This window comes from Phyllostomus discolor, chromosome 14, assembly GCF_004126475.2.
Source record: "Phyllostomus discolor isolate MPI-MPIP mPhyDis1 chromosome 14, mPhyDis1.pri.v3, whole genome shotgun sequence".
Classification (NCBI taxonomy): Eukaryota; Metazoa; Chordata; class Mammalia; order Chiroptera; family Phyllostomidae; genus Phyllostomus; species Phyllostomus discolor.
In genome coordinates, this window is record NC_040916.2 from 13,305,300 (window position 1) to 13,326,536 (window position 21,237).

Here is a 21,237-nt window from a genome sequence, read left to right on the forward strand (position 1 = left end):
CATTCTCTATCTCCCTGGTAAGATCTGAACTTTACCTAGACTTACGAAATGCTTATATCAGTAACTGTGAAATGAAGTTAATGTTTCTAATATTTTGCCCAAAGTTTATGCTTTTATTACAAATGGCATCTATATGTCATTCTCAAAAATAGAAAATTATTCATTATTTAATCACCTTAATAAAATCATATCGCACCTATTCAGTTATTACATTGAAATCATTCCTCTCCTATTAAAAGACTTCAGGTAGATGTCTCATCAATTTGTAAACCTTATTATATTGTATTTAAAATAAATAATCTACTTTAACATTAACAGTATAATATTTTCATCAATCTAAACACTACATTTGGGCAATCTTTTAGATCTATGTAGAAGTAGATATTTTTGTAATAACAATCATAACAATGCTCATAAGTTTTAAAAATCATTTCCAATATTCCAAGTGAACCTGAAAAGTTTATTTTTACTGTGAACTTTGTGAAGTTCATTTTTGAAAAGAAATGTATTACATATAATATACTGCAACTTTCTTTTTATTTAGCTCCTGAAAAACAATTCACTCTTTCCAGAGTAATAGGTTTCATGCTAAACTAAACCAACAACTAAAGGAGATATACACCCATGGAGGGCGAGGCGGGATGGAAGGAATTGACACAATAGCCTTACTACACATCTATGAGAACACACAGCCAGAGAGGTCCACTGCAGACTCGTAGCAATAGTAAACACAGTAAAGGGCCAGGCAGCACTCAAACACAGTGTGGCACCAAGATAAGAGCTGCGGGGTGTCAGCTCTTTGATTCCAGGACCATTGGAATCAATGCACGAATGCCACACAGACCTCATGTACTCTAATAATACTGAGTAGTGCAGAAATCTTCACAAATGACATCAGAATAGTTAAGAGATTGTGCTATTACACACCCCATACATTAAAAAGGGTTAATGAGTTAAAGTATTTTAAAATATCATAAAAAGAAACTATCAATCCCTATGTAATTGATCTTGATAAGCAGTCTGAATTTCAAGAAGAAAACCAATAGAAGAAATCACTACATAAGCAGTTAAAATATTAAAAGCATCAGAAATAAAATGGTATCGTGTTTGCAAAGATAAGACAAACTTAAATATCTTAAGATATAAAATAATACCAATTAATGAATAGCAGCAACACTAATAATCCAATTAAAAGCCATGTTAAAATATGAAGCTACAATAAACTATTTAATCTTACAAGTAAAGGGTGAAAATTGAAGCAAAAATGTATTTATTTTGCTTTCTGTCACATTGTACACTTTTTAACTTTGTTTTTAATTTTTTGTTCATGCCAATAAAGCCGTGAAAAACAAGGGTCTGCATCTGTAACCTGGTACGGTAATGTAAATCAGAGCTGCTTATTTTTGGAAAGCAATCTGGAAATATTTCTTAAAATACTTCATAAACTAAAATGAAATATTTCATAAACTAGTACACACCTAAGAAAATAATGAAAAGTGTGATTAAAGATTCATGGGCAAGGATGATCACTGGAGAAAAAAGTGACAAGGTAGCGATATTCTAAAAATTAAAAATAAAGCATTGTTACATAAATTCTTAAGTATTCACAGTAGAAATACTGAGCTGTGTTTATAATTATGTTTCAGTTGTTTTTATGATGTGGGGAAAAAATCACTACAAAACTATCTGACCCAGGTGCTCACACACACACACACACACACACACACACACACATGAGAGAGAGAGAGAGAGAGAGAGAGAGAGAGAGAGAGAGACTAAAAGAAAATACCCAAATATCAGCAGCTGTTGTTTCTGAATAGCCGAAGCAGGTGATGTATACTACAGATCTACAATTTTTTTACAATGAATACATACTCTTCTTAATTAGAAAGAATGAATCAAAGTACATTTACAAACTAACAAACTACAATGGTTCTTTTTAGAGGCACAAGGGGATATTCTAAAACCTCCTTCCAGCACCGGCTCATTGAGGTGGTGGAGCACGGATCCAAACATAAAATGACGGCTTTGACACTCCCCACTCCCACAGGTGAGATGACCAGATGGATGATAGTCATTCCACCTCCGGAACGAGCTCCTGAGCTATCGTCTCAGAGCCGTGCCTTGGAAGTCACTGCCCGTTGCTGCTCAAGGCTCGTCCTGCCCTCGGCTTTCACCGTCACCTGCCTTGATGCGGTGCCTCCCTATCCTATGCCTGGATTACAGTAAATCCTCCTTAATTTTAGTCTTTGCTCTCCACTGTCAAATTAATCATCCTAAAATTCCAATTACACCAAATCACTTTTCTGCTGGAAACCTCTCATTGAGTCTCTCTTTTGTATCATCCAGCCTTAAATTCCCCCCTAAAGCCCTCCTCCTGCGAGCTTAACAGCTGTCCCTCTAATTAGATCGCTCCAGGTCCTCCGACAGGCTCGCTGCCAGGCCCGTGCCGTCTGTCCCCTGTTCTGTTTGTTTCCTGCCCCTCTACTCCAGGACACGCCCATCTATTCTTAGAGAGATTTCCTATAACCCTCACACTTCTATAAATCCAAATTACTTTTTAACAGCAAGCTTCTCAATTTCCTCCCAGATGACTGTGGTGCATAAAATTCTTTCCCCGCAAAAGCTAACACGGCGCCCAGCACCCAGCAGAAACGAGCTCCTGTGCCGTGTGTGCATGAAGGAGGCGGCTGCGCACGGGAAAGCGCTTTAGACCTCAGACTGGAGCCGCGGGCTGCCGTCCCGCTTGACCACTTCCTGCCTAGCCTTGCCCCAGGCAGGTCCCGGGTGAGGCTTTTTCACCCACTGCCTCATTTACCTTGTGGGTGCGAGGAAGAGATCGCTTATCTCACCAACCCTTGTCTCCTTGGCGGAACACCACTAACTGCCCCAAGAAAGATAAAATATAAGAGCATTTTTAAAATAGGAGGTTTTACATATATATACACACACGGGAATATATATATTCATGGGAACACACACACACACGTCAGAGTTATAACCATTATTAGTCTTGAGAGCAGTTTAATCCCAGTGAAATAGAAAGGAAACCAATGGTCAGAGGACCTGCATTATTAGCACTGCCTTTTAGACTCGCGTTTCTGTTTCTTAATCTATCAAACACGGATAACTCCATCTCTCTTACAGTATTTTATTCAATCACCCACAAAACTGTTGTATATGTATTTTGGCTGGCACTTATAAGGCAATGAGAGCCAAATGATTAAAACAAAACACACACAAACACACACACACACACACACACACACACACACAAATACAAATAGCGCTCACACAGATAGAACTCCCCATGGAGTTCACAGACAGTAGAAGCAACACATATGCAAACCGATGCAGACAATACGCCATGAACATGGCTGTAATTTGCAGGATTCACTAAGCCCTTCATACGGAAACTGTATCTGTGGAGGTCAAGAAAGATCACGTTTGAGACGAGTCTAGACACAGCTGGAGGTGTTCCAGGCGGAGGGAGCGGTTCCCGTTGGGTGCGACCACAGGGCAGCCCAGCCATCTTTCCGTATTGCCTGCTCAGAAACTTCTCTTCTCATTGCTCCACAGAGGCAGACTTTTATCCACCCCCGCAACCCTGGCCCCACCACCTCCATCCTCTCACTCTCCAAAGATAACTGCCGGCTCCTAATTCCCATAAAAGTTACAAGCCATCGGATAAGGGCTTTCTTCACTTCCCTTCCCACGCCTCACCGCAAACCCCCTTCCACGGCTGTTATTTCCTTCCTTCCCTCTTGTCCCAATGTGGACGTTTCCATAATCCTCTCCACCCGCATTTTCACATCCCCTCACCCCTGGGGCCTGCCCGGGGATGCGACTGGATCACATACAGCATCCCTCCATTCTCCCATGACATCAGCAGCTCAGGTCTTTTCTATCCACACCCCGCCGCTCCGGTGTTCCTGTTCCTCCTGCAGATACAGGCCATCTCCTCCTTCCCTGGGGAGTCTGCAGAGCTGTCTCCATCTCCTCACCGTCCACTCATCCCTCCACTCACAGCAGCATGATTTACGCCCTCACAGCCCTGTCGAAACTGCTCTGGGGCAGCTCACCAAGAGCTTCTTTGTTAAGTGTCTTCCACTGTTTTTCCTAACACTGCACACTTCCTCGGGTTTTGCCCTTTTCCCCAAAATTGTTGCTGAATCCTCACGACACCGTTTTATTTCCTCTTCTCTTCCCACAGTACATATTTCCCTTGTGTGGTTTTAATTACCGTTCGCCTGCTAACTCCTAAATCTCAGCCTAATTCCCTTCCTGAACTTCCGATACCGTCCTGCTCGGGACTATGAATTTTAATGTGGGTCATGAGAATCACATGTGTGCTTCACAAAATAGTACGCATCATAGTGTAGAAAATAAGCTAATGAAAGAAGAGATTGGGGTCGGGAGGACTAAGATATCCACAAGCATGCAAAAGAATGTGATGGAATGCAGTGCAAATTCTCCTTACCTTAAACGGGGGACTGGAGTCGCTTGGCCTCGCAGAAAAGTCAAAGGAGATGATGAGATCGACTCCCCTCTGAGGCCTCAGAATCAAGGGGTAAGGCAGGTTAAATGTGAGGCCGCTGTCCACCACGTGGATCTTTTTACTTTTGACATCCAGAGGCTCGTATATTTGCTCAAATTCATCAGGATCTTTTCAGAGGAAAGAAAGAGAGAAAGAATGAATGAAACAATCACTTAACAGTATTTAGAATATAAAAATACTTGTTATATACATTTGTGAGATGGAACTCCATGTGGCTAGGCTTCGGAGGCAAACACAGCTGCTACACTTGAGCATTGGGTGAATGGATTGCTGCCTTTAACTCTTAGTTGCTTCATCTGTAACGTCAGGGTGAAAGCATCTATCGAGTAAGATTGCTGGGGGACTAACGTATGGACAATGCCCGGGAAGTACCTAGCTCAGGCCCTGGTATTAACTCTCAGCTGTGCAGCACGGTCCGTCCAGTGGCATTACCTCACATTATGTGGGTCTTTTTTTGGTTTAAACACACACATGTTCACTCATACATTATCTTACTTAAGTCTTATAACGGGCGTGTGAGGTAGGGGAGCTCTATAAATGGAGGATGGAATAAAGTCCTCTCTCAAGTGATACCACAGGGGAGTGGTGGAGTCTGAATGCGTCTCCCTGCACCTCTCTAGGTGATGGGAATCCGGGAAAATAATCCCGCCAACACGCTCAGCAAACGTGGGCTATCCGCGACTATTCAGGTACTGTTCAAGGTGCCCCACAAGATACGTCCCAACTCTGCTCTATCAGAGCTTACATGCGAGTGCACGGCTGATAAACTAGTATACAAACATAGTTAAAGACAGCTCGGGCAGTGATAAATGCATTGAAGGAAAGAGGAGGATAACGTAATAGGGAGTAACTTCACTTGGGTAGACAGGAGAGACCTCTCTGAGAAGGAGGCCCTGAGCTGAGACTGGATTAATCATACTGAGGTGGCCACCTAGAGATTGTATTATTAGTGTCATTTTTTAAAAAATATTTTTATTTATTTATTTTTGGAGAGAGGGAAAGGAGGGAGGAAAAGAGGGAGAGAAACATCAATGTGTGGTTGCCCCTCACATGCCCCCAACTGGGAACATGGGCCGCAACCCAGCCATGTGCCCTGTCTGGGGATCGAACCTGTGACCTTTTGGTTCACAGGCCTGCACTCAATCCACTGAGCTATACCTGCCAGGGCTATTAGTGTCATTTTAAAGGGAAGGAAGCTGAGGACCACAAAGTTTCAAACAGATAGTGAGAGTCAAGGTTCCAAGCCAGGTGCGCAAAGTCTAAGCCCTGTGCACAGGGTCACACTGTCACTTAAGACAGTGACATGGCCATAAAACTGAACAGGTTTAAGACGGACGACTGAGGAAGCAGTAACTGCAATGCCGAAATGCTATCTGCACATGCATCTATTAATCGTTATTACAGACATCACTCTGTGCATTTTATCACAATTAAAAAAATTTAAAACCCATCAATGGAGACACTTTTTACAAGACAACAATTTTTAATATGATGAGGGTATATCACTATATAATAATGATAAAGTGGAATAACAATTCACACATACTTTTTTGGCTTCATTAACGTAGTGCTTTTTGAATTTAAGCTAAAAGATTAACCAAAAACAGATCGTTTTCCCATATTCTATTTGATTTGCCCCTTCTCATCATAAAACCAAAGTCTCTTTTTTCCTCTTTTAAATCCAAGATTATGTTTGTGAGAAAAGTCATGATGGGAACTAATTCCCAAGCCTGGGCATGCAGCTAAACGCCATGGTTCCAATCTGCCAGATAAATTGGCAGAAAGTAGTGTTTTTTAATTACATTTCAAAGCAAATAGTTTATGCAAGATTTTAACAGATATTCTATACACAAAATAAGGTTTCATGATCAAATACATTTGAGAAATATAAGTAAACTTCAACAGCTTAAAGCAATAGACAATTATATTGTGTTTTCTCTGTTCTTGTTACTACGCCTCGGACTTAACAGTGCCTTTTCAACCAAGAATATGCTACTTCACCCTCATTATTATTTCCACTTTTTTAAAGTGAACTTGGAGTAAAAAAGTGAACACTGTTGTGTTCTCACTAACCTATAGTTCAGTTCCGTCAGGATCAGGGTTCCTGGGTTTTCGTTTTACTCTCCTTTCCTATCATCATTAACTGAGGCTTGTGCTAAGCAACTGCTCAAGACCGTCCAGCCCATGAATGGCCCAGCCAGGAGTGCACGGTAAGCCCATCTGCCTGCCAAGTACTAGACTCGTGGTGCCTTCCAGCAGGGCTTCTCACACTCATTCGAGTATCCCATTGCATTGTGAAGAGGGGATGACATTTTCAGCTCTTCTAAATGTATTTGAACTTGAACCCAACTTATTACATAACATCTATTAAAATGCCATAGGGAGTTTAAACTGTCATTATCAAAGAACATCCATTCCCATAATTCAGAGCATACGTGGTTTTCAAATCTGAGAATGAGTTCATCCGGTTTTCCAGTAGGTATGGCAGCATGCTGTGTTTGTAACTATGACCATGTCCTTAAAGCAGTTCAGCCGTGGACATTTCCGGTGGCATTGTATAATCATACGGATTCAATTTAGAACACACAAATATTTGGAAGTTTGTGTTCTGAACTCTGGCCTAAATGAACTCATGTCTCAGTGTCTTGCTCCAGATGGTGCATGTCACAGCAAATAGCATCCGCACGGAAGTCAACAGGAAGGAAATCATGTGCCCATGGACAGTGTCTCCAAAATTAGTTTCTACAGGTATACGACCACTTTGAAGTAAACACATGGGGGTAATTTTAGCATCTTGTTATTTCTCTTGTTTCCAAAAGATTGTCTGCGAACAGTGCACTAATTTTAGGTTGAAAGAGTGTTTTAATTCTAAGATGCTTATATTGTAAGCGGCACACAAAGTCATCATGGGTAAACTAAAATGTAAGATTTTCCAAACATAGTGTCTAGAATAAATAAAAATCTGAATCGCCTTTTTGCATTGGGAATGCAAAGATGAAAGAGAAATTATCTTGATATTTTAATTAAAGGATGATATTGTGACTGTATAACAGGACTTTTTAATAAGGATTTCATGCCCCAGTTCATCACAGTTTATGTTCAATCTTCAACTTTTCAGCCCACACACAGGGTAATCCTGACACTTGGCAGTAACCACAGGGAGACAAACCATGTATCTTTAAGGAAGGGCATGTCTGAAGGAGCCCTTTTGAATTCAACAGAGCCAGCCTAAACTGCAGTCATTTTTAGCAAGGTGGGTCTGTAAATAATAAATTTGAATCAACTCAACACTGAACAAACTGTGCTTTTTATTAAAATGAATATCTCACGTACAATGTACTTGAGATATTAATTTGGGTAAGTAGAAAGTGAGTGAAATTGAATTTTAATTGGAGGCACTTCCGAGAAATAAAATGTAAAGTCCTTTCTAAGGATCATTCATTGAAAACAATTTTAGGTTAAAAATTTCAAAATATCTCAACAAATTTGAAATTCAATTTTAACTGGGAATGCTATATTTTATGTAGCAAACCTTTCAAATCCCTTCCAAATCTACGTAAAATGTTGCAAAACTATCAGGCAGGAAGTTGTTAAAACTCGGAGCGCAGCAAGCGTGCTGCTGCTGGGTGGAGCGATCAAAGCACTACGTAAAACTGACGTAACAAAGCGCTCCCAAAGGAAACTTCCACTTTTACACCAGCAGGACAGTGACTCATGACACCAAGGGCTAGCAGGAAGGGAGTGCAGCAAAAGGGAAAGACTTCTGAGGAATGCCAAGAGGCACATTTCAACTCCAGACGAGCTGAGTAATTTTAGGCAAAGACGATAAGTATCTTCTGTAATCTTCCTTGTTTGTAGAGTGAAATTACTAAAGTTTTTTTTTAGCTCTAAATTGCCTCCAAGACGAAGTTGTTTATTTAAGGCCCATCATCATTCATCCATAAAGCTTAGGTTTCTAAAAAAGACACGTTTCATTGGTATCGTAATAGAAATAAATATAATTATGTATCACAACACAGGACAAATACTGCCGCTGATTGTAAGGTCCAGTATTTTGGGGTTTTTTTAATGAATTTAAAAATTGATACTGACTTTATCACAAACAGACTTTCATTCGAGCTCACAGGAAAGGGTTTGAAGGTGTATAGCCAGACATAAGCTCACATTTTAAACATGGATGCCATAAACAGAACTCACGGTATAGTGAGTTTCTGCTCCCCTTGTTTAAATAACAGGGGTAACTTTTCGTTTTGCAAATTTCATTAAGCTCAAGCAACAGAGAGAAACAGCGCCACCAAAACAACAACAAAATGTAAAGCTTTGTCCTGTTTCGTACAAATATTATACGGGTATAATGCTTAAACAAACAGTGGGAGACAGTTTTTTGGAAAAAAACCCGTTGAAGTTTCTAAGAGCATTCTGTCAGTGTTTTCAGGCAGAAATGACTGAGAAACGACATGTGAGCAGTTAAGGGAAAAATGATGGTATGAGGAAACAGAGTAAGTTAAGATGACAGGAACATTACAAGAAAGATTATTATGTATAGATCAGTCACTAAGGTAAATTTAACTTTTCATTTGAAACATGCATGAACAGAAGCGTAAAAAGAATTATTTTTAGAATTAGGCTAAGTGCCAAACCTAAAAGTGAGTAGGTTCTTACCAGGTGGACTTAAGAAAGTTAACTAACATTTCTGAGAACTGAGGACTAGATACAGTAAACAGCCGGATCAGCATGGCACGCTGGTAAACTTGACCCCACCCCACCCGCTGCGTTGCGTGCAGTACAGCCCTGCATTGGAGAGTCCGGCTAAGGACGAAGCTCACCAGCCTCCCTTCCAGTCCGAGTCTGGATCTGCTGGGACCTGTTCTTTGCCAAGGAAAATACCCCCGTGAGATTTGAGGGAGGAAATGAGGCAGAGATTACGTTTCTGCTATTTGTACTACCAGGCACAGTTTGGGGGCATTTGGTTTAACTTTTCATTCCAAGCAGAGGGTAATCCTGAAACTTGGTAATATCCAGAGGGAGGGAAACAGGGTCTATCTTAGTAATGCCATTGTCTAAAAGAGCACTTTTTGATTCAGTAGATTCAGTCTAAAATGTGGTCCTTTTTAAAAAACAACATAAGCACTTTTATCAAATGTATTGGGGTAACATTGGTTAATACAATTATATAAGTTTCAAGCGTACAGTTCTATGATACGTCTGTGTATTGCATTGTGTCCCAACCACCCAAGGTCAGATCTTCCATCATTTTCGCAATTAAACTTGACACTGACAAAATGGGTGATGCTGAAGTGTTTTTGAAATCAGTTTTGGAAGCTCAGCCTGGCGCTTGCTCCTCCAGGCCTTGGAATAATTTTGTAAACACTGAATCCCTTGTTTCAAGACACTCTCTGTTAAACAAGGGGGCAGGGCCCTGTTTTCCCGGAGCGAAACTTGACCCATACGGAGAGGATCTAAGGTCTCTCTCAACATTTCGATGGAAATTTTCTCAGCTGACACAACTCTGCTACTTCCTGTCCAATGTGTCTCCCCCGCAACACACACTCATTTGAAACCCTACACATATACAAGGCAAGTTTTTTTGTAACTGAGTATAAATGGATAAGTATTAACAACTAAAATCTTTCTCCCGGAGAGAGAAGAAAGACCTCCTGATTAGCATCCGCCGACTGCATTTTCGGTACTTACCTGCTACGGCTGCGTCCAGTTCATCTTCATCCAAGGATTCCTGTGTGTTAAAGTCTCGGAAAGGAGACAGCGGGTAGGATGTGTTGAGGTTCAAGCCCAACATGAAGTTGTGCACCTTCCCAGCACGCCCTTCCCTGGTATTGAATAAAGTCGAGTCGCTCATCAAGGCCATTATCATCCGATGGACCCAACTTGCTTGATTATCATTTTGAAATTCCCTCTCGGCATCTTCATTTTCAGTGCCTGAGGAAAAGGAGAGTATCATTCTACCGGTTCCAAAATTCACTTTAATAAAGAAAAAGATCTTCTCTGAATGTTAAAACTGACAATGAAGTTCTATGGCTTTCGATTGAACAAATGTTTATTTGCATAAATTAACACAGTAAAGATTTCCGTTAAACATTTTTGTCCTTAAAATAGTCTTACTTTACCTTTTCCCTGTAAGGCTGTATTGTTGACATTGTCAGTTGGTCTACTGTTCGATTTCCAGGCCAATTTTTGCTTCCTCCTTTCTCCCCTTCCCCAATTCCTCCTCTTCCTCTGCCCTGCCTGCACACACACCCACACCCACGGAAAATCCACAGTCCCTAATCCTGTCCTCTTCGTTTCCTAAATCCCCTTCTCTGTCCTGTCCAGTAAACTTCCAGAAATCATGCAAACGGAGAACAGATGACCGAAGGATTCAACGTGAATTTCCCGTTCAATAAACACCCTGTAAACTGTTACTCCATTCCTACTTACAGAGTTTGGGTTTTAAAGCCCTGTAATTTAAACACATGCTTTAAAATGTTTTAAAATTCAGTAATCTTCCCAAAGAAGAAGTTTTGAATGGCTTTTTCCTAAAAACCCATGCACACATCACGATGTCTGGGAAGCTCCGCTGGGTAATTGCTGGAGAGCAACTGTTGGCTCTGCACGTGCACTGCCAGGATCCTGGGCCTCTCAGCCCCATTTACCAGTCGTGAACCCTCCTCAGCCCTCACTTCCTCAACCTCCTGGCGTTGTTGGGAGGACTAACTGAATGAGTGCATTCAAGCAAATTCCTCAGGGAAGTGCCAAGGCCTGTATTAAATTCTGAATGAATATTATTGCATAGTAGAAACAGTGGTAGCAGCAGCAGCAACAGCAGCATAATCACTATCTTTGCCTATTATTCATTCACAATCCAAATCTGAGATCACTGTACGGTAGGATGTGATTCCACCTGCCTGTACCCTTTTGTTCGGATTTCTGGGAACTCTGGATGGAAATATACAGAAAAATGTGTGTGGGTGCATGTGTTGAGAGAAATGAGGATCTATGTTCAAAGTTCAGAATTTCCAGCAAATGTTAACCAAACACACATAAAACCAGAATAAAGACAGATTTTCATATTCACAAAGATTGGTGTAACTGTGCTGAATAAACAGAGTGATCTTGCTTTCGGGAACCGATCCAGATAACTACATGTCCACTGAACACCAAACAGACCCCTCTCTACCGATACACTTGTCTAATGCCAAATGTGTCAAAGAAAATCTTTTTTTAGAACCAATCAGGCTTTAAAATTAATATCTCCACGTACACAGGATATGAATAAAGTATTCAATTATTTTCCAAAGATTTGGAGCTGCTCCATCATCACAATCATGGTTATCATCATCATTATCATCATTACCATCACTATTATTTACAATTGTGAAATAAACCCCACTTCTCTGACGGCAGAGAATCTCCTCTCCCTAAGATGTACTTGGCAATGGCATCCGTGGTGGGATGAACACAGCAGTCAACGGATCCACGAGAAATGGTATCAACTGCTTTCAGCTATACTGCCAATAGTAAACTTCGGTCTGCCGTCTCTCACAACTGAAAGCCCTCTGTATACATTTTCGAATTTGATGGTTACAGCAATTCTGTGAGGGCAGGTAAAATGATGACAGCATAGACTCGAAGAAGCTAAAGCTGAAAAATGCCTGAAGACCCCTTGCTCAAAACCATGACCAAAAATGAAGGAGCTTCAGGAGAATGAGAAGACAAGCCATTGACCAGGAGAAAAGGGTTGAATGTGCAATACCAAGAGTGAAGCTGTAAGCTGGGACTTTGGGTGGTGGTGATGTGTCAGTGGAGGGTCACCGATTGTGACAAACACACCACTCTAGTGGGGCATGTTGAGAGTGGGGGAGGCCGCGTGTGTACAGGGGATCTGTGAGAACTCTGTACTTTGTGCTGTAATCTAAAACTAGTTTAAAAACAGCCTATTTAAAAGAAGATACATGCATATTAAGAGCTAATATTAAATATAAGTTGTGATACCATAAAAGTCCTAGCAGAAAACAAGTAGTAAAATTTCAGATGCCCCACATAACAATATTTTTGCCAATATATATCCTAGGGGAAGGGAAATAAAGGAAAAATATGCAAATGGAACTACACTGAATTAAAAAGCTTCTGCATGGCTGAAGAAACCATCATCAAAATGAAAAGGAAACTGCCTATATTGGAGAACGTATTTGCCAATGATACATCGGACAAAGGGTTAGTCATGAAAGGCAAGGGCCTACTTCCATGATTACTGTATCCAGCAAAGCTATGATTTAGAATGGAAGGGCAGATACAGTGCTTCCCAGGTAGGGTCAAGTTAAAGGAGTTTATCATCACCAAGCCCTTATTATATGAAATGTTAAAGGGTCTTATCTAAGAAAAAGAAGGTGATCAAAAATATGAATGGTAAAATGACAACCAACTCACAACTATCAACAACTGAACCTAAGAGAACAACAACAACAACAACAACAAAAAACTCAGCAAGCAACTAGAACATGAACAGAATCACAGAAATGGAGATCACATGGAGGGTTATCAGCAGGGAGCAGAGGGGGAAATGAGGGGATAGGTGTAGGGAAAAGAAGCATAAATGATAGGTACAAAACAGAAAAGGTTAAGAATAGTATGGGAAATGGAGAAGCCAAAGATCTTATATATATGACCCATGGGCATAAACTAAGGTAAGGGAATGCTTGTGGGAGGTGGGGTACAGGGTGGGGGGGAACGAAGGAGAGAAAAATGGGACAATTGTAATAGCATAATCAATAAAATATACTTAAAAAATCTCCAAAATATAGAAACAACTCATATGACTCAACACCAGGATGACAAACGACCCAATTAAAAAATGGGCAAAGGCCCTGAATAGGCACTCTCCCTGCCTCCCTCCCTCTCTCTCAAATGCATACGTTTTTTTTTAATTTTAAAAATACATTATTTAAGAAAAACTCTGACTTTTTAAAAGCCATGTAAAACTGCTTTCAAACCACTATTTCCATGCAGAAAGTCCAGTGATATAATCAGACTTAAAACAGAATTTGGTATTTCTAACATCTCCGTTTGTTCTTCATTTGTTCAACTAAGAATATTTTTGAGGTATTAAAAAGAAAAGAAATAAGGGATGTTTCTGTGCTGCATACTGGTCCCACCTACAGCATCATCTCTCTGTCTGTGAGCTACTCTTCTGCCACTCAGTGCCTTAAGCAGAGACGACCATGCACACCTGAGGGTGAGGTCAGCGAATAGCTCATAACCGTTTTCCAATGGACTTCCACCAGACAAGGTCCCAGCTCTCTTACCTTTGGGCTCTTGGGACTCATCATCGCTATCCGAGCTGTCATTACTCACAATGTGCTTTGCTGTAATATTTTCTGTGGAAAGAAAACAAAACAATTGGAGGATCTCAGGTGTCAAGACTCACAGTTAAATTTACTACATGGATGAAACCCCAGCAAAACCATGGAATGAGCCCTGGCTGGTGTAGCTCAGTGGATTGAGCGTGGGCCTGTGAACCAGAGGGTCATGGTTCAATTCCCGGCCAGGGCACACGCCTGGGCTGCAGGCCGGGCCCCCAGCAGGGGGAGCGGGAGAGGCAACCACACATTGATATTTCTCTCCCTCTCTCCTTCCCTTCCCCTCTAGAAAGAAATAAATAAAATCTTTAAAATAAAAAAAAAAACCATGGAATGAGATCTACTAGGTTACTAGTATAAATTTAGATCAGTTACTGGAATAAGTTTAGACCTATTTAGTTCAGTTTTTTTTTTTCCCTTTGGAAAAAGAAACTTCCCAGGACATGCAAATTTAGTTTGAAATTTATTCATTCATGATTTAGAGGGAAGAAGTTTTATTTATCTTAATTCTGAAATGAAGAATAACTTGATTATAGAAAGCTTCTCATTATACAAAAAATACATTTCTTTGATTAAATATGCTGAAGTGGTGTTTATGAAGGAAAGGCAGGGTAAAACCAAAAGCCACAGGGGGCTACAGAGCAGTTTCCTCAAAATAAATGAAAGCATCATTTATTTTCATTTTCAGTGCCACTGAAAATTGTTGAAATGTGCCTTTTGTGTTGAGAACTTATGCTTCCTCAGAACACATTAAGAGAAAGAACATATATAAAAACTAAGATAGAAACCAAAAATCCTTAAAACAACAATGGCAGTAAAATCTAAAACAAACACTAGTTGTCTTTTTCCAAGTAAAAATACCAAATTTATGAACACAGACCATTCCTTATAATCATCATTTATAGAAAAATCAAACTTTCTTGGGATGCTTACATAACACCACTTTCTGAATTATAATGTATTTTTCTTTCAATTAGTCAATATTTTTTTTACTTTAAGAAACTGACTTCAAATTTATTAATTTCCTTTAATAGAATCATTTTGGGGCTTTAAGCTCAGAGAAATATAGGTATATTTCCATGTTACTCTACCTGTTTACTATACCTACAGAAATGTCATGTATGTAAATGCTCTAGACTATGGAATGGAAGGGCTAATAAAGGCTTCAAGCAGTAAATTGACTTTTTTAATGTTTAGACTTCTTTAATTTTACTGGTGTAATTACACATATGCAGTTCAGTAAAGAAAACCATTCACTGGCTAATATTATCCATCTCACTGCATGACTATTAAAGAAAGTACTTTTGTTGTAGCGGGGGGCATGTTAAGAAATGGTCCACTCCAGGTATTACGTGCATCAGGTGTCTTTCTGGTCCAACATGCACTTTGGCAGGATAAAGTTTTCCTTCTTGAAGCATTTTTGGGGTCATATTTGATACTTTCACTTAACAGGATGGTTCGCCAAAATACCGCCTTCGTCCGATGGAAGTTTTTATGATATAAATACCTAAATACTCTGAATGTATCTACTTCATTTTAATGTATCTGCTTGTGGCCCAATGGCCTCACAGTCTTCCTTCAGAAGGGAGAGAGAGAGAAAAAACCACCCCTGAGCACGCCTTGAAGAGGTAGACTTTGGCTGGCTGGCAGATGAAAGAGTCACCAGAAGCCTTCTCCTCAGCCACCCCGCTGGGCTCATTTCTGGAAACCCGTCTCTAATCTGAGGTGACAGGCATCCTGCTGCCCAGCGTCCTCGGAGTCATGATACTCCCCTTAAGTCTGACACACAGCAAAAGTAAATAAACTGCCGAACCACTGGCCCCCAGGGGGGCGCCTCACCCCAAAGAACAGTCTCAAGACTACTCAGTATAAACATTCTCCTTTGTCTTGGCCTCCAGCCACCGCCTCCCTCACCTTCAGACGTGTTATTTCAGTCTTACTCTCTTCCTGCCTTCGGAGGAAAAACCAACAAACCCTAGGTTTATTTGAATTAATCCACGGAGAAGGTGTCCCCAGAGGCAAGCCCCATCACATGTGGGACTTTTATTCTGTTCTCTTTCCTTGTCCTGAAATCTTCATGTAATTTAGAGAAGAGTGAGTTACGGACACAAAACTCGAGTTGATAATATCTGGAATATAATGCACAGTTATAAATGGAGCGAGAGCATTTCGGCAGTACACACTTCATCTTGTTGCTGACCTCGGAGAATGTGGCTCTGTCGTTAAGGAGCATATACATTATGCCTAGAAAAGTTGTAGGTTGATCCAACCAAGTGTTCAATAACTTGAGAACAATTATAATTTTTATGAGGATTTAATTTTCTCCATATATGCATGTGAGAGAAATGTACCAATGTAAGCATGGTTTTACAATACCTAATTCTTCCTCCATTGTGGAACCTTTATTCTGTGAGCTGGAAACCCCCAAGACCCTGTTGAACAATATAGAGAAGGCGCTGCCCCAGACACCTAAAATAAAGCGAAAAGAGAGAATAATTTAGAACGCACCAAACTTGGACATAGTCAGGCCAACGAGTGGTAGATTTTGATCACTTACCCATTAAGAAATGCAAGGGATTTTCTTCATATTTCTTCACAACTTTTCCCATAAAGAATTTGCTCCCAAATAAGTCCGGACTCATGAAAGTACCATATTTAGCCATGCCGATCTCGTAGGGACTAAATTCTACCCAATCTGAAAGCATTAAAAAAATTCAGCCCATTAATAGAAAATATTACAGACATGTGCCACTGTTAAAGATCACTTCAGTACCACAATTATCATTTGTTTATGTAAAATATTTTTTTAAAAATTAACCAAATGTGCCCTGGCCAAGGGGCTCAGTTGGAGCGTCATCCCCCAGACCAAAAAGTTTGCAGGTTTGACTCCTGGTCCGGGCGTATCCCCAGGATGCAGGTTCCGTCCTTGGTCAAGGCACACACCGAAGGCAAGAAATGGATGTTTCTCTCTCTCTCCTTCTCTCTCTCCCTTGTCCTTTCCCCTCTCTCTCAAGTCAATAAACATATCTTCAGGTGAGCATTCAGAAAAATTAACCAAAGGCCTATTATGCAAATGGCATTGTCTAGACAATGTGAGAAGAGTTTATAGATGAGTAAAATGAGAAGACAAAACGACCCCTTCTAATTTGCACAAAGTGAATACCCCCTTGCATTTAAAAACACGGGCATCTTTTATAAATCTACCTTCATTCTAAAGAGTGGAAAACTGAAAACCACTGACTCAGATTTAAAGTCCACAAAGGAGATGGAAGAAATTAAACTCTTTCTGGTAATGCAAGCAGGCTGAGAAAGTGGAAGAAAGTATTCCTAACATTTGCTTTTCTTCATCTTTCCTCGATTTTGCTTATTAACTATTATTCTAACTCACAAGATTACAACATAAAGTTTTTAAGCTTAATATCTGAAGAAACACAAGGTAGCAGGGTCCATGGAGGATAAGTTCTATGAGCAGAGGCTTTGGAGCCAGAGCCCTGGGTCCCAACCCCGTTCTCCTGCTTACCGACTGCAACCTTACTGACTGCAATCTGTAAAATGGGAATAAAGTCAGTAGATAGTTTGTAGAATTATTGCGAGGACCTAATGAGTTAAGAAATGTGAAGAGTGCAGAAGAAGGCACAGCACATTTTAATCACTCAGTGAATGGTACCCATATTGTACTTCATGTATGTCCATGGCTGTAGCATGTCTAATTATCATCTGAATCTTGATGGATCCAAAAGGAGTTCCGGGTTTCTGGATCCTACTTCCGGTGCTTGCCACTCTCTCAGTCGTCCCCTGCTTGGGAAATAGTGCTGCTTCTCATACATTCGTACCACTATTCCTGCTTTAGAAGTACCCTTAGCTGTTCTCTTTGCCTTACAGTTCACATGCAAAATACCAAATTCTGTGGGCTCTACGATTAGGCATGGTTAGAAACTGGCTACTTATCCACCTGTCACCAAGACCAACACATGACATTTTCTCCCCAAATCTCCACAACAGCCTCCTAGAACATCTCTCCTCTATCATTCCCTTACTGTCTTTTGGATACCCTGTAGCCAGAGTGAATATTTTAAAAATACAAGTCACAGCCCACTACTGCCAGCTGAAGGCTTTCCAGTGTGACTTCCCGCTGCCCTGCAAATAAAGACGTGGCCGTGATGGTCTGCCTCACACTCCCCGTCTGAACACGTGCCCTAACCAGTCCCCTGTCGTGTCTGGTCTTGCTTAGTCCGCTTTAGCCACAGGGGCCTTAGTGGTCCTTAAGGACGCCACGCTCACTCTCCCCTCGCTGTCTTCGTGCTTGCTGCTCCCTTCTGCATGTATAAGGCTGCTTCTTCCTAACCTTTAATTTAAGGTCTTTGCGGACCACGATGCATAAAGTCCCACACCATCCACCCAGGTATAAACAATGAATCACCTTCTGCCTCCCCTTATTTTTTCTTTCAATTTTTCCATTTCTGCAATGTCAACAGGTCTACATATGCCTTACCCCAAAACTCCGAATCCAAATAACTCCAAAATCCACAAGGTTCCCCCGGTTCCCGGTGATGAAAACCTGACCTGAACTCGTTTAGTAAAAAATACAGTCTTGAAATGCTGCGAGGCTTCATCTTTACATATCCCTCTCAACCTAAATATTGGTACATCCTATAGAAATCACCCTAGATTTCACCACCCTGGAGAAATCACCCTATTTAATTATAAGACCCCAGTGGGAATATTATGCAATATATATAGTCTTAATATTTTTAAACTTTAAAATCTAAAATATTCTAAATTCTAAAACACCTGTCCCCAAATTATCAGAAAAGGGGTTGTGGATGTATATCTCTTATTGACTCAGAGATAGATTAGAACATTCTGCTTTTGTGGAGGTAATGAAATCACAGTTATGATGGGAACATATTTATAATTCATTTTGAACCGAGGCCGATGGCACATACATCCTTCACGAGGTAGTGTTCACAGTGATTTACATGGAGTTAGTGAGACATGACCGGAGATGAATCAGAGGCTGTCAGGAAACTTCTCTATCACTACAAGTAATCCATCTCTGAATTTCACAGCTCTGCCTTGGGTACTGACACATAATAATTTCCTGATTCCTACTTCTCTTGTGATCTGTTCTTTGTTAACGCTGTGGCTTGTGTCCATGATAATTACAGACGTTCTCCAAGAGTAAGATTTGCTATCTACTCCCTACTAAAGACCTTGCTGTGATGGTATTTGACGATCATTCCTTTGCTGTTAGCTCGTCCATTTCAAACTTGGAACTTTGTGCTACACCTCCATCTACCCATTTCCGACTTCCTGTTGCACTTGGATACGCAGTCATCACATCCCACTATTGTTGCCTGGAAAGGAATGTATCACTTCTCCTCCCATCTAGTGTGCCCGTGTCTGTAAACCACGACATCACAGCCCAGAAAAAAATTCTTTTAACAGCACGTCAAATCATCAGCACACCTCACCAGCCACCTGTAGGCTTTTCATTTATCTTCTCCCCTCTTTCCTTATCAGTGTCTCCCTAGTTCCCAGGACCTTATTACAAAAGCAGTGACATCATTGCTTCCACTTTCTTTCCTTGCCAGTCGACCCACTGAATCATCAAAATACTTTTTATCAAAAACACTACTGAAAGAATTGCATTGCCCTGCCCAAAAGCACTATTTTCCATTACCATCATAACTGGATGAAAACCTCAGTCTGGTATTAAGATTTTTTTTATTGCTTAGCACTAATGGTCTCCCCAAATATACCGCCTACACCTCACCAGTTCACACTGAGGTTAGTGGTTTTGGTTTTTTGTTTTCTCCCCACAGTGAACCTTGGACTTCCCTTCTGAGTATTCGCTCATACTGTTTTACTCAAAGATGCTTTTTCACCTCATTAATTTTTCAAATTTTATTTTTATGTCGTTAGTGGAATTGTAACTTTTTTGAGGAAGAGTACTACAGTTTGACTACGTTAGCGTCTGTCAAAGAACTTGACCTGATGCTAAGTTCATAAGTTGTGCTCAGTAAATGCAGTTTACTGACCAGTGGCTATTGGACAGTGAAAGTTTTACATCCTGTCAGCAATGTAGTAAAGTGGAGGAGTCAAAATATTTAATAGTTCAAACAGCTAGTATTTATTTGTTTAAAATCTTCAAAAGAGGAAAGCAGTCAAAACTCCTCTAAGAGGGAAGAAAAGCATGCTCTGATATTGCTGAAGCTGACAACACTCCCGTAAGCCAACACGGTTCTTCGACTTTCAGAAATATAATTCAGGTGGTTCAACTTTATCTCATTTAATATCTACTTTTAATCTAAGAAAATTTCAAAAGCATACATTACGGACATGTCTCCACCCTTTTTTTTCTCAACAACTGAAGCTACTTAAATGCTCATAACTTGCATTTTTGAACGTCTTATCTGGGTACAAGATCCACATAACTAATGTTTGATGGCTTTGTCCAACCCTGTTGGAAGAAACAGCTTGAACCCCCTTATCGCAGAAGCTGAACAATGAAGGTTAACGGTGCACTCTTATCTCGGAACAGCATCGCAGCCAGTCAGATGGCCGAAGCCCTAAGGCTCTAAGACCGACTGAACACAAAACAGTCCTTTCTCACTCTGGATGAATCCCAAATATTCACTTAATGAAATACAATTGATTCTTTAATTATTTTAGTCAGACTTTCCGTTGAGAATGGCTGCTAAAAGTTCAGAATAAAAAAGAGACTGTGAAATCATAACTATAGTAATTAAACTATTATTAAATCATATTCAGTCGCATGCGTATCTCATGGGATTGTCATAATGGTTCTGTAAGACAAAGCTTTTTTTGTAAATGATGAAGAAAATAAGAATCAGAGAAGGAAAATGACCTGCCCAAGGCATCTCAGCTTAGAGATAAAAGATAGTCTTCCAAACTAGTAACTAGTTTGACCACATGAAAGACGGCTTATTTGCCTCTGCACGGATTGAACTAGTGTGTTAGCTGTATCTATTAAACAATTTCCAGACATTACAAGACCTCACAAGACAACAGCTACGGGAAAGCAAAAAACAAAAATAATTTACTCACGGCACTTACTTTTTTATAGGATAAATCTTAACCCTCCCTGTGCACTGCATCGCAGTCAAGGTGTGGTTTCTTATTGCTGTGGAGCACAGCCTGGTTACCCAAGACTCCTAGTGCATGCCTTATCCCCAATTAATAATTAAATTTCTTTTGTATACAAATCCTATTCATCTTTAGGAAGTATGACTTTTGTCATACAGATTTCATAGAACACTCTCACTGGTTAAGATGTACTGAACCTTAACAAAGTACGTTAAA

The 21,237-nt window shown here is 40.4% G+C and overlaps 1 protein-coding gene across 1 annotated transcript in view; it reads right to left on the reverse strand.

Moving 5' to 3' along the window:
• PLA2G4A (phospholipase A2 group IVA) overlaps positions 1–21,237 on the reverse strand; it is a 149,830-nt gene that overhangs the window by 15,352 nt on the left and 113,241 nt on the right. Inside the window, exons 11-15 of the mRNA XM_028530942.2 lie at positions 16,469–16,606; positions 16,288–16,380; positions 13,858–13,929; positions 10,253–10,495; positions 4,481–4,665 (exon numbers count right to left, since the gene is read on the reverse strand). Of these exons, the coding sequence (XP_028386743.1) occupies positions 4,481–4,665; positions 10,253–10,495; positions 13,858–13,929; positions 16,288–16,380; positions 16,469–16,606 (731 nt within the window). The remainder of the gene's footprint in view (positions 1–4,480; positions 4,666–10,252; positions 10,496–13,857; positions 13,930–16,287; positions 16,381–16,468; positions 16,607–21,237) is intronic.